The following is a 15,757-nucleotide window of genomic DNA, read 5'->3' on the forward strand; positions in this document are numbered from 1 at the left end:
CTTTAAGGAACAATGAACCAGAGAAATTTCAATCAGAAGTTAAAAATAAAAATAAAAATAAAAATTTGAACCAAGTAATACCCGTTTAGTAACAGTTAGCAGTCAGATCTGGTTTCAAATACAATTAAAAACAAGAACAATTAGTAGCAATATAATTCATATTTGAAGAAGTTGAAAAGAAGAAAAAACATTATACAAATGAAGTTTAAAACATTGAAACTTTCAGTTAGTCTGTTATCAAATAAAGTAAAAATGAAGAATGAAATTCAGTATTTACCTTTGACTTTCAAGTTATAGCAGAATGCAATACTTCTACACAGATTTTAACGTGGGCTGTTTTATAAATGGGATATTAGGGATTTGGTCAAAGGTATAGTGTACACTTACCCCCTTTTGGATGATTGTTTCTCATGCTTCGTTATTGTATTGTGTTCTATCAAGGTTGTGTTCGGTACGGAGGAAAATGTTACTTGAAAAATAAATAAATTTCTACTTATTTTTTCATGTTCGGTTGAGTGGTGAAAAATAAGTAAATTTTTACTTATTTTCTCATGTTTGATTGGTTGGTAAAAAATATTTTTCGAAATATACCACCCGTACCCCAGCAACCCCACCCTCCATCACCCGCCCCACCCCCCAACCAAATCCCACCCCCAACCAACCACCACCCTCAAACACTTCATCTTCACCTACCCCTAACCCACACCACCGCTCTATCCAACCCTCCCACTCACCCACCCCCTCCCAAATTTCCTATTTCATACTATATTTTATAAACTTTTATAAAAAATGAGAAATTTTTTCTTATTCACCCCACCATCACTCACTATCCCCACCACCCAACCCACACCAAATTTAACCATGCAAACTTTCAATTTTTTAATTTTTTTTTATATAGATAAAATTAAATATGAAGTAGAGAATTCGGGAGGGGGTAAAGGGAACTCATAGTGTTTTCACAGTAATCTGAAAACAAAATAGCTTTAAGCTTGCTCTGTATTGAGATTCTGGTTTTAGCTGCAAGTAAATAAGAAGTAGCTACATATCGACATCACGTTCTACATGCATATTCCAGTCTGTTACTGAAGATAAAAGAGTACAAAACAATTTACAGGAAGCAAGCACCTCCATATGAGTAACCTCTATGCTGCTTCAGGCCAAGGTTAAAATCATCTAAGCACTTTAATTTCAGTAGCAGTAGCACCATATTCAGGCCAATATACTAACTAGATCTGTCTTTAACATTGGTTTTCTATATAAGGCAGCAGTAACAGCATCATAATGAACTGGCGTCTGGTGCCAAAGGAAAACCATTTCTTTTAATGTCTTCTTGTATTGAGAATACAACAGGTACAATGCTAAAATCTTATTATGTCAACAGAACATTTTGCTACAATCTAATTTCTAACTGCTTGTGCTGGTTGAACTGTTGCTATCATTTGAGCCATGATGCTAGCATACTGTACAGCTGTGTGCTGTGAAGTGTATTGATCAGAGAGGCCAAACTCGGAAAAACTTGGTTCAATGTGCACAAAATGACCTGGTAATGATCTTTTTCCAAGAGCTTCCTGCCATATGTCGAAGAATTCACCCATAATCTGGTGTGATTTCTCCCATGAGGAAATCGGAAGATATTCCATCTACAAAAGAAACAAACATCTCGTGAGGCCAACATGCTCAAAATGGAAAAGCTTAAAATTTGTGGAGTACAGTTGCAATTCAACGAAATAATTAGCAAATAATATGATTAGAAGAAAAACAGAAGATTATGCTGAAATAATTCTTTCTTTTTTATTTGGTTTATACAAGAATGTTGTTCGTGGAAAGGTGTATCGCCTTATAATCTCTTTCCTCATCTCCTCATTCTACCTTAAAATAAGACCAACCTGGAAAAACCTGCTAACAGAAGTAGTCAGATGATTTCCTACTAGTCAGAGGGTAGATGTCTTCGCAGACTAGTTCTCTTTGTTTTGCTTTGTTTGTTCAATCGAGATCCATCAAGTGAAAAGATGTTTATGTGACCATCTTTTAGCATTAAGAAAAGGACACAAGTAGTAATTGTTTTTCAAAGGAAAGCACAATAAATCTAGTCCTCTCCATGCAGAATAACAAACATAAAAGGCTTAATCACATAACAAGCATTCAATTGAGAATATATATTAAAGTTATTTCATACCTCCATAACTATTCCCCTCAAGCTCTCAGAGTGGATTGGAACAACTTTGCCCACTCGCAGCTGGAAGTCACCAAGTTGATATTGAAACCCCTATATAAGTAAAAAATTTAATAAGTATTATGAAGTAGTGCTAAGTAAGTCCTTTTTATAGAATTCTGAAGTATAAACCAGAGCAAGGCAAAACAGTGGCATGTATGGAAAATATCTTCTAAGAATCACCAAAGAGAACAGACAACTTCATCAACAACATATAATGCTTTTGGTATTGCAAGGAACAAGCTTGGCCAGTTCAAATGAATGAGTCCTGTTTGAAAAAGTATAGTTGGCCAATGGCCACCCAACTGGATGACACAATTCTATAAGAATTGAAGCTGTATTTTATGACTAATTTTATGATTAGAGGAACTAAAATGCAGTCCGTTAAACAGTAATCATCTTGAATTTCTTCAATCTTCCTTTTCTTTATAAGGCAAATAGTAACATTCAAGTGGGGAAGTTCTTCAATCTTCACGGAGCATTGAAGCACAATAAATGCGGAAAGATCAATCATAGACATTTAAATTTACAAAGCAAGACTGTGGATGGTGCTAGATAAGTTAATCACCTCCTGCAGTACAAACAATAATTTGCAGATCTCATTATTACAAACCTCAAAATTAAGTGCAACCCTCGTTTTGTAAGACTGCAACTTCTCCATTATCGTCTGAATTGATGACTCTGCTTCCAAGATCATCCGTTGTCCTCTAATTACAAAGTAATACTTGTTGGGCTGTTCTTGAAGCGAAATCCCTAAAAAATCTCGGGGAAACTCCATTGTATTTGCTTGTTCTACAAGACAAAAATATCATTCCACAATCAAATCTCCTATAAAAGGTGCAAAAGTACTCACAGAAATCCCAAGCAAGGTTGCCCCCAATGTATTGGTCTAGTGGTAAGAAGGCAACACGTGATGTGTGAGTTAGACGTATTTTACAGATTCGAAGCTTGCCGCAGACAAAAGCCATGTATTTAAGTGGATAGGTAGAGAAACAGGCCCATTATGCATTGAGTTTTGAGCATATGCACCACTGCCCTCAGGAAATTTCTTGATTATTTTAAAAAAAAAACAAGTGAGGTTGAAGCAGGTTCACATGTGCACTATCAAGTGTGACTAGCCTGTAAATGAATAGCTTAAATTTATTACTACTAACAAATACATCAATGTTTCCCTGCATCTGTTACATATAGCCTAGAAGGATCAGGGGTTTTCTCCCAAAGGACACTGAATTTAGCCTCACCAGAGGCTGCTCGATGGGAGCCCTAATATTTCTTTTTTTTTTACCCTGTAAATCTTCACATCCTCGCCCCTGTAAATGTTCAAATCCCTTTCACCCCACCCCCCACCCCCCCTAAAATTCCTCTAAGTCTTCCAAAAGGCTGCCTTACGAAATAGACCATTCAATCAGTCAACCGTATTAAGTTGGGGTCGGCTATACGAATCCTCCTCAACCATTTTGCTCTATTCTTGACCAAAATCATTCCAATACTACTTATAAATAATTTACCTTACAGAAGAGTAAACCTTCCCAAAAATCCAATCTTTTTAATGAATCCACATAAAAAAGGTGCAAAGATACTACTATGGCTTATTAAGTAATGAAATACCTATAAGCATGGGTTTATAGAAGCTAACGGTGTGTTCGGTATGGAGGAAAATCTTTTCCATGGAAAACGCTTTCCCGGAAAATGCGTTCTTGGAATATAAGTGAATTTCTTACTATTTTTTAGTGAAAAACATTTTTCAAAAAATACCCACCCACCCACACCCCACCCCAACCTCAACCCACACCCCACCACTCACCCTACAGGCCTACACCACCAACCCACCAATCCCACACCCAACCCACCCACACCCCACCCCAACCCACACCCCACCACTCACCCTACAGGCCTACACCACCAACCCACCACCCACCCCACATCGTGTAAGAAGAAGATGACCCCCTTTACAGTAAATCACAGTTATAAACAAAAAATGCAAAAATCCAATCTTTTTAATGAATCCATACCAAAAAAAAAAAAGATAACCCCTTTACAGTAAATCACAGTTATAAACAAAAAATACAAAAATCCAATCTTTTTAATGAATCCAGATAAAAAAAAGATCACCCCTTTACAGTAAATCACAGTTATAAACAAAAAATACAAAGATACTACTTATTAAGTAAATTGGAATAGTACCTCTAAGCATGGGTTTATAAAAGCTAAGAGTAGCTTTCCATCTTCCTTGTTTAATACCATTAATACTTTCAACACATTGAGATACTTCATTCACTATTTGACTGTTCACTGTTGTCCCTGCATTTGGTCGCCAGTGCAAAACCCTACCCACAAACAAAATAAATATAAACATACACACCAAAATCTATAATTAATGTTAAGTTTTTAGTGAAATTAAAAAATGGTTACCATTTGATTGGCATATTGTTGATTGCAGATACACTTCCCTCAGCCCTTTGGTTCTTCTTGGAGGAAAGAATTATGGAATCTTGAAAATACACCTGAAAAAAATGTAAAGGGAAAAAGCAAAACATTCAGTAGTAACATTATTAATATTTGAGTAAAATTCACTTTACACCCCTTAACATTTTGGCATTTGGGAAATAATACCCTTTTCATATTTTGAATGAGGCAATAAATCTCTTCATCTTAAATTAATGACTAAAATGATTTGAATTATTACATATATTTTTAAATGTCAAAAATGACCCTCAGTAATATAAACTGTAGCCTATTTTTTAGTGATTAAATTTTTAAGTAATGATATTTTATAATTAAAACTTATACATCTCATTTTTGGTTTTTGTTTTGTTCTTTTGGTTTTCAAAACTTGACCATTAGGCTTTATTGTATATTTCTTTTTTATTTTAGAGCTCAAATTTTAAAAATGTCTTAAGATAACTTGTTAGTTATATTATTATTAGATTGAAATTTTACTACAACAACTAAAATTATGTAAATCATTCTTCTATTTTCATGTTATACTTACATACTATTTTCATGTTATACTTACATACTCAAAGTCGGATTCTTTCGTAAACTATTTTATTGGTAAATATTTTAAATAAAAGTAATAATCTCCAATATAAATATAGTCAATAACCAGAATGATGGTGAAAGGTTTTGAAAATTACTTGAAAATGTAAACTCAAATAAGGTTTTATTTCGTGATACAAGAGATGAACATGTACTCCATTATTTTCTAATCTCAAAGTTTTAGGATTGTTAAATAAAATTTACTTACTTATATACATTATTGTTGAATTTTTTTTTTTTTTGGGGTATTTTTCATTCTTGATTTGAAAGGCGCATAAAAGATTATCATAAATTGAAAGTTATTTTTGACATTGTTTTTTTTTTTTTTTTGGGGGAAACAAAGCTTATGATATGTAAGAATAATATAAAATAGAATAATATTTATAAAATAGAATAATATTTTATACAATATTGAATAATTGACATAAAATTATCCTTCTTTTTGATCCGATGAAATAAAATTTCCAAGATTAGTAATACTAAAGCTAAATAAAATGGATCAAGATAATTTGAAGCTCTATTACAAAAAGGTCATACAACAAAATGAGACTTTAAATACCAAAAGCAAAAAATTAAAGTAGAATAGGTATGAAATTCAATTTTTATACACCGCAACTACTTAAATTTTTGACTATTTTAAAGAATACATAATTCATATTAATTGAAGGTTGTTTTTGACATTTCAAAAATATATGCAATAATCCAACTCGTTTCTAGTCATTAATTTAAGATTAAGGGAGTTTATTGTCCCAATCAAAATGTAAAAGTGTATGTTTCTCAAACCTAAAATATTACAGGGTAAAGTGGGTTTTACTCTTAATACAACTTACTAAATATGATTTTGTACTAGTGTACTTTTCTTTACATAAATTAAATATGTAATATTAGCTTAGTGTCATATTTATGTGTTCAATAACTAAGGTTCATCAAGCTTGTCTGGATGGTTGTTACATATCGCTTCATAAATGGGTTATATTTGTACTGTTCTGTGTTGTTTTGATAAATGCAAGTTTTGATAGATTATAATTCTCTCCATTATATCATACTGCCATGCATCAGGAATTTGATAAATAAACCTACAATATACAAAGAAAAAGATATGATACATGTAGAGTTATTCTTAAAAAAAGAGAGTCGAGTTGGAGTGTGAAACAAGAACATTAAATAATAAGTGCAAAATGAAAAGAAAAAAAATAACGACGCGCCCACACCAAATTAATCGTCACATGAAATGGCTCTTGTCATCATTATGTAATAATGAACTTAACGGTATGAAACAATAAAATTTAGGTAATAATCAAAATAATTATATGATACCTTACAATAGAACCCTAAGTGACATATAGTGTAAAGTGTTTTATACTATTAGAGGTTAGAAATTAAATGATATAACCTATGAGTCCACCCTTTTAGTGTTTTACCACCCGAGGTTCACCGAAACAATTTAAGGGACCTGGTTCCTAAGTTGTTTTCACAAATAATAACGGAAAATAAATAAGACAAGATATTTACGTGGAAAACTCCTTGCTCAAGGGATTAAAAACCACGACCTACTCTAGTATGATCTCCAACTTCACAAAATTGAGGAATGTTCAAGTTACAACCTATTGTAACCCAAGAATTAAACTCTTAATTCCTCTCCCTTACAAATGTTCTATTTGCAAGCAACTCTCGACTAACTTTAGCCAAGCAAACTAATACACCTTGCCTTCACTGAGACAAATGTACCACTCAAAAGGTTAAGTGGGTGAACAGTCCACAAACACCTTCTGAGAATTTAAACTAATACACCTAGACTAACTCTAGCCTAGTGTACCTCTCAGAACTTGTAAAGATAATCTTCTTACAAGCAATCTCCTTGGAGTTCAAGCACCTACACGCAACTTCTTAAAAGAGAAGAGTAGGTTTACAATTTATAGAACAAAGGAACAAAGACGAAACACCCTAAGAACTTAAAGCATCTTCAGTTTAGGGATCTGGTCCTTTGGCTTGTTGAGGCTTGTTCTTGAGAGCACCTTGATAGGTGGCGGCTGCACTTGAGAAAAATATATCTTTTTGATTTGCAAGTGTTAGGTCAAATTATTCCTAATATGTTTTATATATATGAGACCAAAGTAGAGAGCATGTGAGAAACATGTGACCATATATGATGACTTTCCAAGGACTAGTAGCTCCTAGCACACATACGGCTATCTTTGTTGCGGTTGTGCGAGAAACATGCAACAGACTTTATCACCGTCATGTTTCGTATAGTGCTCAGGAGACCTTATCAAGGACCTGGTCCTTGGTGTGTTTATCAAATCATCAAAACTACAACATCTCATGACTCATCATTAAATTTAAATAAATAAACATGCATCATATTACAGGACGATAATGAATCATTTAATTTTCAGTCTTAATTTAGATATTGATTCATTTATATTTGTTATAACAATGAATTATAGAACCCTCATTTTCTCCTAGTTGGCATTTATATAATGACATGTCAACTAGGAGAGAAGGAGGGTTTTGTGGTGATTAGTATATTCTGAGAAAAATAATGATAGTTGAGTGATATTCTAATCCTAAAAAAAATGATTTTAGGAGGCAATTCTCAGAGCATGAATGACCATTCAGGGAATTAGCTCCTTATAATCTATATAAAGACACTACAAGTCAAATCAATATCTATATCTATATATAGATAATATAAAGTTAGGCATACAAAAGGTGATGTGACATCTTTCTATGGCCTAGAAACGTATCTATCTTTTTTCTCCTTTTTTTGGGCCTATTCTCTACTTATAAAATAGAAAAATCTAATTATCTCGTAATTATTGTGCTTAGTAATAGACAACTGAAAAGACTTATTAAATTTAATATGACAGACACTTAATACCAATTTTATTACAATTACCCAATGTACAGTACATTTTAAATTCTTATTGCTCAGTGTAACTTACAAATTTCCACCACGTTTCACCAATTAAAAGTGGCATTTATTTGTCTTAATTAAAATTCTATTGAAAGTTTCATTTATTTGTATTATTAAAAAAAAGTTATATTAAGAGATGCATATATTTAATCATATTAAAGTCCTACTGCAGCCTCTATTTATAATTAGAATGCTAAAAGAATAGTTGCTGGCCGGTTGAGTTGTTTTGAGCGAGCTCCTTTTTAATATAAAATATTAGTTCTGTTGAATATATATTATTTGATTTTTACGACTATGATACAGCCACATGAAGGCTGCAGCTACAAGGATTGCTTAGATTCAAAATTCACTCTGTCTTTCTTAAAAAATGTATGACATTTCCTGTTATCTTCTTTCTTTCCCTTGCCATTTTTTCTCTTAATTTTCTTTACACTTTATTTTAGGAAGGTCATTCTTTTACATTTCTCAGACCTTTTGTATTTCAAACTAAATTCATGTTAATATTTAATTTAATATTTTGGTTAAAGCACTTCTAATTAGATTGTGAGAAATTGTTAAATCCTTATCTTTACTCGAAGGCTTGAGGTAATAGCTTAGTGATGGCTCCTCAACGATATAATGTCAGAATTATTTCATGGAAATTTACTTCCATTTTACTTGTGTTCAACGGATACTGACACATTCTTTGATAATTAATACTTAGGGATGTGTAGAATTCGTATCTATTATTATACCGCAGGTACTCTAATTTGATCGAGGGAGAAATATAAGTGCAATCAAAGTACTGATTTGTATTCTTTCAATTCTATTATTAAGAGTCTAGATCACCCTTTTATATATTTACTTGAAGAAAAAAAGACAAAAGATTGCTCTTATTAATTAGCAATGCGATTAGTTTGTCTCTGGCTTGATGTACTTAGTTCCTTTATGAGGAAGCTGAAATAAAAATTAGCTTGCGATTCCTGAAAAAGTTAATGTCACGTGCATTACATATTATTTAGGAAAAGGCAATAATGTATCCTGTAATTCTTGAGGAAGTTAATGTTATTTGCACTACTTATTATCTTCGGTAATATTGAATTGGACATATTTAGTAGGCGTTTGGAAATTAAAATTGTTATGTTTGAAAAAAGTTGAAAAGACTATATGAAAATCAGAGTTATGTTTGGACATTCATTTAAACTGAAAAAAGAAAAAGTTTAAATTTTGTGAGTGAAACAAAATTCAGTTGAAAACTTTTCAAATTCCAAATTCATCGGTAAATTTTTTTTTCCACTCTATCCACACTAATGTATAACCAAAACATTATGTTGAATTTCTATTAAATTTTTTTTTTATGTAAATCGTTATTTCTTTTCCCCTTTTTTCTCCCCTATTACAAGCTAAATCTAGCTTATATGCTTTGGTATCAAATATGTGAAGAGACCTAATTTGTAACAAACATGCATATAAATCAAGAAATTAAGATATCAAATATATCAAAAAGAGAGAGAGAGAGAGAGAGATGAAGACAAGCGCCCAAATTTAGAAGGTTTAGTCAAAGTGTGAGTGATACGGTCATCATCGGAGAATATAAAGGAAATAAAAGAAATAACAAATACTGTCAATAGAAAATGTATATAGTTCGGATGTCAAAAAACATTGTACAAAAGTAACAATTCAAGATAATACGATGGTTGATTTTGAGTGATTTATAATATGTAGCAGTATAAGATTAATTATTTCTCTGACCATATGATTTACTAATATTCGAGTGAACTCACATTTTTAATTTTAATTCTAATAAAATTAATGAATTAAAAATTATGGTTCTACTTTCTTTACCGCTCGAAGCGCGGAAAGATTCACTAGTCTTTGTTATAATTAGAGGTGTTTAACAGATATAAGAAAAGTACGCAAATAATAAATGTATGACTATCTAAAATAATAATGATGCTATAAAAGTTGAATAGCAGTATATAACGGTGTACAAAATTTAAAAGATAGTGAAGTATCAAATGTTCATCATTTTGGGAGTATTTCTGTTTGTTCTTGGTAATGAATGAGCAAATACCGTAAAATACACGATAGAAGTTGCACATCAAAAGAACAAAAAAAGGAAAGAAATAAAATGTAAAAAAAAAAAAAAAAAAGGCAAGAAATAAAATGTAAAAATTTCACGGGGTATACTATTTGGATACCGCTATTTAGCATGTACACACATTTTAAAAATTTGTATATGTCTACATTTGTCATGCCAAAAAGGGAACCATGGCACTGGACATAATACGACACTCGTCTTTTGTTCCTGGTACAATTTCATGCATGTGACCGAGCGAACTACATGGCTTGCTGAATCAACATGGGACATGCACTGATGCGGAATAAGTTAAAACATGAAAAATCTGAATAAAGCATGTGATATCATAATAATACTGAAAATACTTTAAAAACATAAGTGCGGAACATCATGAATATGTAGCCGAAAAGGCTAAGTACCATTGAATATCTGACATGACCTGCTAAACTAGTTTATGAAACCTCTAACATGAATCTGAATACTAAACTGTTCACCTGGACAAGGCCCCCGGCATACCTCTACTGCATGACATAACATGAAAGTAAAATAAGGATAATACCCAAATAAAATGGGGCTCACCAATAGCTAATATGTGTGAAGTCCTAACGAGCAGATCCGTCGTTCTGTAAATCAATGCTTGCATCGTGAAATGCAGACACCGGGCAAAAGAGACATCAGTACATTTGAATTGTATTGGTATGTAAAGCAACTGAATGAATAAACATGGCAAATGAAATAATAGGAACTGAGACTGAACTATAAGCTGATCATGAGCATGAGAAACATCTGACATGAACATATATATGTAACATGAGTAAAATATTTTAAGTGGGCGAGCATTAGTATAAACGACATGTAACCACCACGTGAGCACGTGGCGTCTGATCTCTGCCCAATCAGCTAAGCTATCTCGTACCTCGCGGGGGTACGATACATGAACATGATATGAATAAATCCATAAAATATCCAGTAACAGAAAACATGAAGGTGTCATCCTAACTGGGCGGAGCGACCTTTATCCTCCGCTGGCATACTTAGTTTCAGGCTATCTGAGCCTTCTCGGTAGTCTGTGCAACTCCCAAAAACATGAACACAAATATAAGTGGCATCTGAGCCCATGGTTTGTAAAAAATAACTTGTGAGCATTGCTTGTAACATAACTTGTAAACATGGTTCGGAAACATGACTTGAAAAGATAATCTAACATGTATATAAATACATAATATAACTTGTATGAAACATGAAAACATGCATGGCTCATGGAGTAAAGTAATATTGGTTCATGACTTGCAATTGAGAACCCATGGGATTCAAAGTATGGGTATTCATGGATTACATACAGGTTCATGACAATCGTAATGATATACATGAATACAACTATCTGAAACATGATTGAGCATGACAATACATATATATAATTAACTTGTATCTATTTCATCCTCGCCCTCATCAATGATTATCTAACTTTGAGGAGAAATAAGATTTCATGAATTAACGTGGCGTGGGAAAGAATAACAATATTCTCACACGTAAAGCCACTACATATATATATCTAACGTTCCTTTACAACAACTATCAAAAAGTTACTTATTTGACGAAGAACACACAAAACCCTAGTTTTGAATCGCTTGAGAAGGATTTACTTTGGAAATCCTATGTTTTGGGCTCGCTTATCGATCATGAAAAGAATGTTAGAAAAAATTCCGACCTAAAATATTACCTAGGAATTGTTAGAGTGATCTTACATAATTTGACCAAATGACGTTGGAGGATGAGGAGAGGAGAAAATGCTAAAGTCCGTAGCCTAGTAGGGCGTTAGAACAAAGTTGGAACTTCAAAATGACATAAAATCATCTAAGGGTTGCTTTTATAGGCCAGGGGCGAAGTACCCATCGAGTATCCGACATGACATGAAACTAGTTTACGAAACCTCGCTAATTGAGAGCGGAGCTCCAAAGCAAATATATATAATTGTGGTGAACACACCTCGCTAAATTGGACTTCATCGTGAAATAAACATATATTTAAATTGTATTGGTATGTAAGCCTCACTTTGGCACTCGCTCGGCGAGCCTCCTACGCTTAAACATTATAAAAATGGGGCTTGCAAGAGCACGCTTTAGTAAAATGTACAGAGCTCCGTTTGGGGTCCACTACATATTTTTGAAAGATATTTCAAAGGATTACAACTTTCATATTTTAAGTTTTCTTAAATTTCCAACATATTCTCACGAAATCAAGCTGGAAGACAGACCTATCGAAAACTTAGCTGACTCTATTGAATCTTATGCACCTCGCTATCCGTTTTTATTCTGAGACAACTATTTCCACCCAAACTCATCCCGGTGGGACTTTATATAGCTAAAATATCACACTAATACTAATTTAACAATTCACACCTAACCTAAATTTATGGAGTGTTACAGCTACTTCAGAATAACTTTAGACATGTCGTGTCTGAAGTTACATATGGTCAAAGTTTAGACATTTCTATATGAAATTTAGCCAAAAATGATTGAACGTCAGACAAAATAGCTAAAGTTCAGACAAAGATGATTAAACTTAACCACATACGGCTGAAGTTGAGGCATATTGGAGTGGGCTAGAGTCCCACATTGGTTAGGAAATGGACTGGTGGTTTACTTATATGGACTTGGGCAACCCTCCCCTCATGAGCTAGCTTTTGGGATTAAGTAAATATATATAATTAACATTGTTGACACCTAATTTTCACCGCATAAAACATATATTTTAATTTCCATATTTCCCGAGTCCAAGACGGGGTGAGGATGCCCTTTAAAAATTAAAAAATTAAAAATTTCGAGAAAATTGCAAAACTGACGTTTAATTATTATTTTTCATAAAAAATTAATGAATACAACAAATTACGGGTTATTTACTTTCACAAACGTGATTTGAAAAGAAGATACACATCCCATTCCGTCTAGCTCAGAAAAATTGTTAATTAAAACGACGTATAAATTACGGTTTACTCTTGACCGCATTTTTCATACTCTTGAATATCCTCCGGAACTATATCAATATTGGGCTTGTTTTAAAGCTTGCATTTTTACTTTACGAGTTTTAATTTTTATTTAGCCTAAATGATTAATATATATATATATATATATATATATATTAAATAAAAAGGGGGTTAATTTAAATGTTTTTTCCACCCGCACCCTCGTCTTTTTCTCTCCCAAATGAGGCGATTTTTCTAGGGTTTGATCGCGAGCTTGATTCAGCCACTTCCATGGTTATTTCAGGCCTAATTTTTGGGGGGTTTTCATCCCCATCCTCTATTTTATCGGTTATCAGGTTTAATTTAATTCAATTCACATTTTAATTCCTAAAATTAACCCTAATAAAGGTGTTACCCGAATCCCTTCAAGTATTGAGGATGCCATGGGCGGAGTCATGAACTCTTAGCCATCTTGTGCTACTCAATACAAATTTGAAGGGGTTTTAGGGGAAATTCCCTTAGGATTCTGTGGTTGGGTACGAATTTAGGAGGGTTTCTATCCATTAGTACGTTTGTTTACGTTATTGTCCTATGATTGTACCTATTTCGATGACTAGTGTACTATTTCCTGATTTTATGGGATTTTTGGATAAATTCTGGTACAATACGGCTGTTTTCTTGTTAGAATATAGTACATTCGGGCATATTTGCTGAGAATTAACCTGCCCTTTAGGGGAATTTTGAATTTTTTTTTGAATATTGGGTAAGATTTGGGGGGAATTTATGCGTTGGGATAATTGTTTTTATTCCCCTTTCTATACCTAAACCCTAATTTGATTGCTATAAATAGCAAGCCATATGGCTGTTTTAAGGGTCTCTCTTTTTCTGAAAAAAATCCTAAGTTAAAAACAACACTAAGTGTTCTAGCCTACAAAAATACAATACATATACATTATATATACTATAAAAAAGCAGAAGCATAGCACTGATATATACTAAATATACCCCTCTACTAAAACCATAAGATATATATATATATATATACTACTATCTACTTAATATATATAGAATACATAAAATTTTGAAGAAGAAAGGACTTATTATTAAGGTGTCAAAGTCTTGGTGTTTGAACAGTTGATTCAATACCCTCCATTTTGATCTTTAGGTTGCCCCAGTAAGAGTTGGTGGGCCCTAACGAAACCCACTAACTTTCCTAGATCGAGTCAATCTCAAATATGGACGGGCAACGCATATGGAGCATACGTTGAATTTAAAATTGCATTTTACTTCTTCTCTTGGGCTTGGTCGGCCCAAGTCCCTCAAACTTTTACATTTGTGCCTCTAAATTATGATTAATTGAGCTTTAAATTTTATATTTGGCACCCTTATGCTCATAACTGTGTAATTGAGTCGCTAAAATATTTTTTATATATACATTAATTAACGTTTATACAACATAAAAATTGGAACTGGACTGCTTTGGATTATTAAAGGACTAAATCTGCTTGATTTCGAAAAACCTTATGGACTTAAATTAACACTTTCAGAACTTCTGGGACGGGTCTGATGTGGACTATTTTGGGACTTTTTTTTGGATTGATAAAATTGAGACTTGTGTGAAATTTGTATAAAACTTGTAAAAAATAGACCAAAACTTGTATAAAATTGGATAATTTAGTTAAATAAATCACGGTTTATATACGAATACTATAGTATGCCAAAACTATGTTATATAAAAAACTATTTTCAAAACTTAAAACGCTTCTTTTTCAAAACCTTTTTGGGTGGACTTATGTAGAGTCCTACCTAGGCTAAGAGCCTTGGTATTAGCCTAGGTATTAATCCAAATACTCCATGCTCAATTTTGAGCAAAACTATACTTCGACAATTTCTTAAAAAATGATTTTTTGCATGTAAATAATACTCTTTTATTGCGGAAATCTAAAATTAAGCAATTTTATCAAAAATGATTTATAATCATAAGGCACACTATTAGAACCCGTAACTAAACCGCGACTGAGCGGATCTTTAATACTGGGGTGCTTAACACCTTCCCCGGGGGATCACCAGAACCCTTACCCAGACTTTGGTAGATTAGGTTTCTTTTAGGATAGTCATAAAATAGCTATTTTAAATGAACCCTTTTTGAATTGATTTTCTTAATTTCCTAAAAATTAGGTGGCGACTCTAAAATATATCCTTTAGAGCGCCATTAAGTGGTTGGCAGATTTTTTCGACTTTCCCGGTACGATTTACAACCGTACTTCCCCGGGACACCTCTCTCCTTTTATGAGGTATGTGCGAGTCGGTTAAACTTAGAATTCTCAACGTCTGATACAATCATCTCACCATATACATAGGAAACGAAAATCCATAACTCGTTAAATACATAGGCCAATTCCCGAGTTTTAGGATCGAGTTTCACTCGCTATATAAATTTAAAACCTTTTAATTAGGTGGGTCGGGGGGGTTACAAGGGGAAATTGGGTAATTTTAAGTGAAACTAGGGAATTGAGGTGGATCTAGAAGATTCCATGCAATTGAGGGGTAATTTCGTTAACTGTGGTA

General features: G+C 33.0%; 1 protein-coding gene across 1 annotated transcript; it reads right to left on the reverse strand.

The window, feature by feature from the left end:
• Positions 1–1,042: 1,042 nt before the first annotated feature.
• On the reverse strand, positions 1,043–4,772 carry LOC132030892 (mediator of RNA polymerase II transcription subunit 20a-like). The gene is made up of 5 exons (XM_059420663.1): positions 4,625–4,772; positions 4,397–4,539; positions 2,826–3,004; positions 2,177–2,266; positions 1,043–1,640 (listed from the first exon to the last, which is right to left on the reverse strand). Exons 1-5 carry the CDS (start codon positions 4,747–4,749, stop codon positions 1,398–1,400), a joined length of 780 nt encoding a protein of 259 aa, XP_059276646.1. The 5' UTR covers positions 4,750–4,772; the 3' UTR covers positions 1,043–1,397.
• Positions 4,773–15,757: the final 10,985 nt, after the last annotated feature.

Source organism: Lycium ferocissimum, chromosome 9 (assembly GCF_029784015.1).
Source record: "Lycium ferocissimum isolate CSIRO_LF1 chromosome 9, AGI_CSIRO_Lferr_CH_V1, whole genome shotgun sequence".
NCBI lineage: Eukaryota > Viridiplantae > Streptophyta > Magnoliopsida > Solanales > Solanaceae > Lycium > Lycium ferocissimum.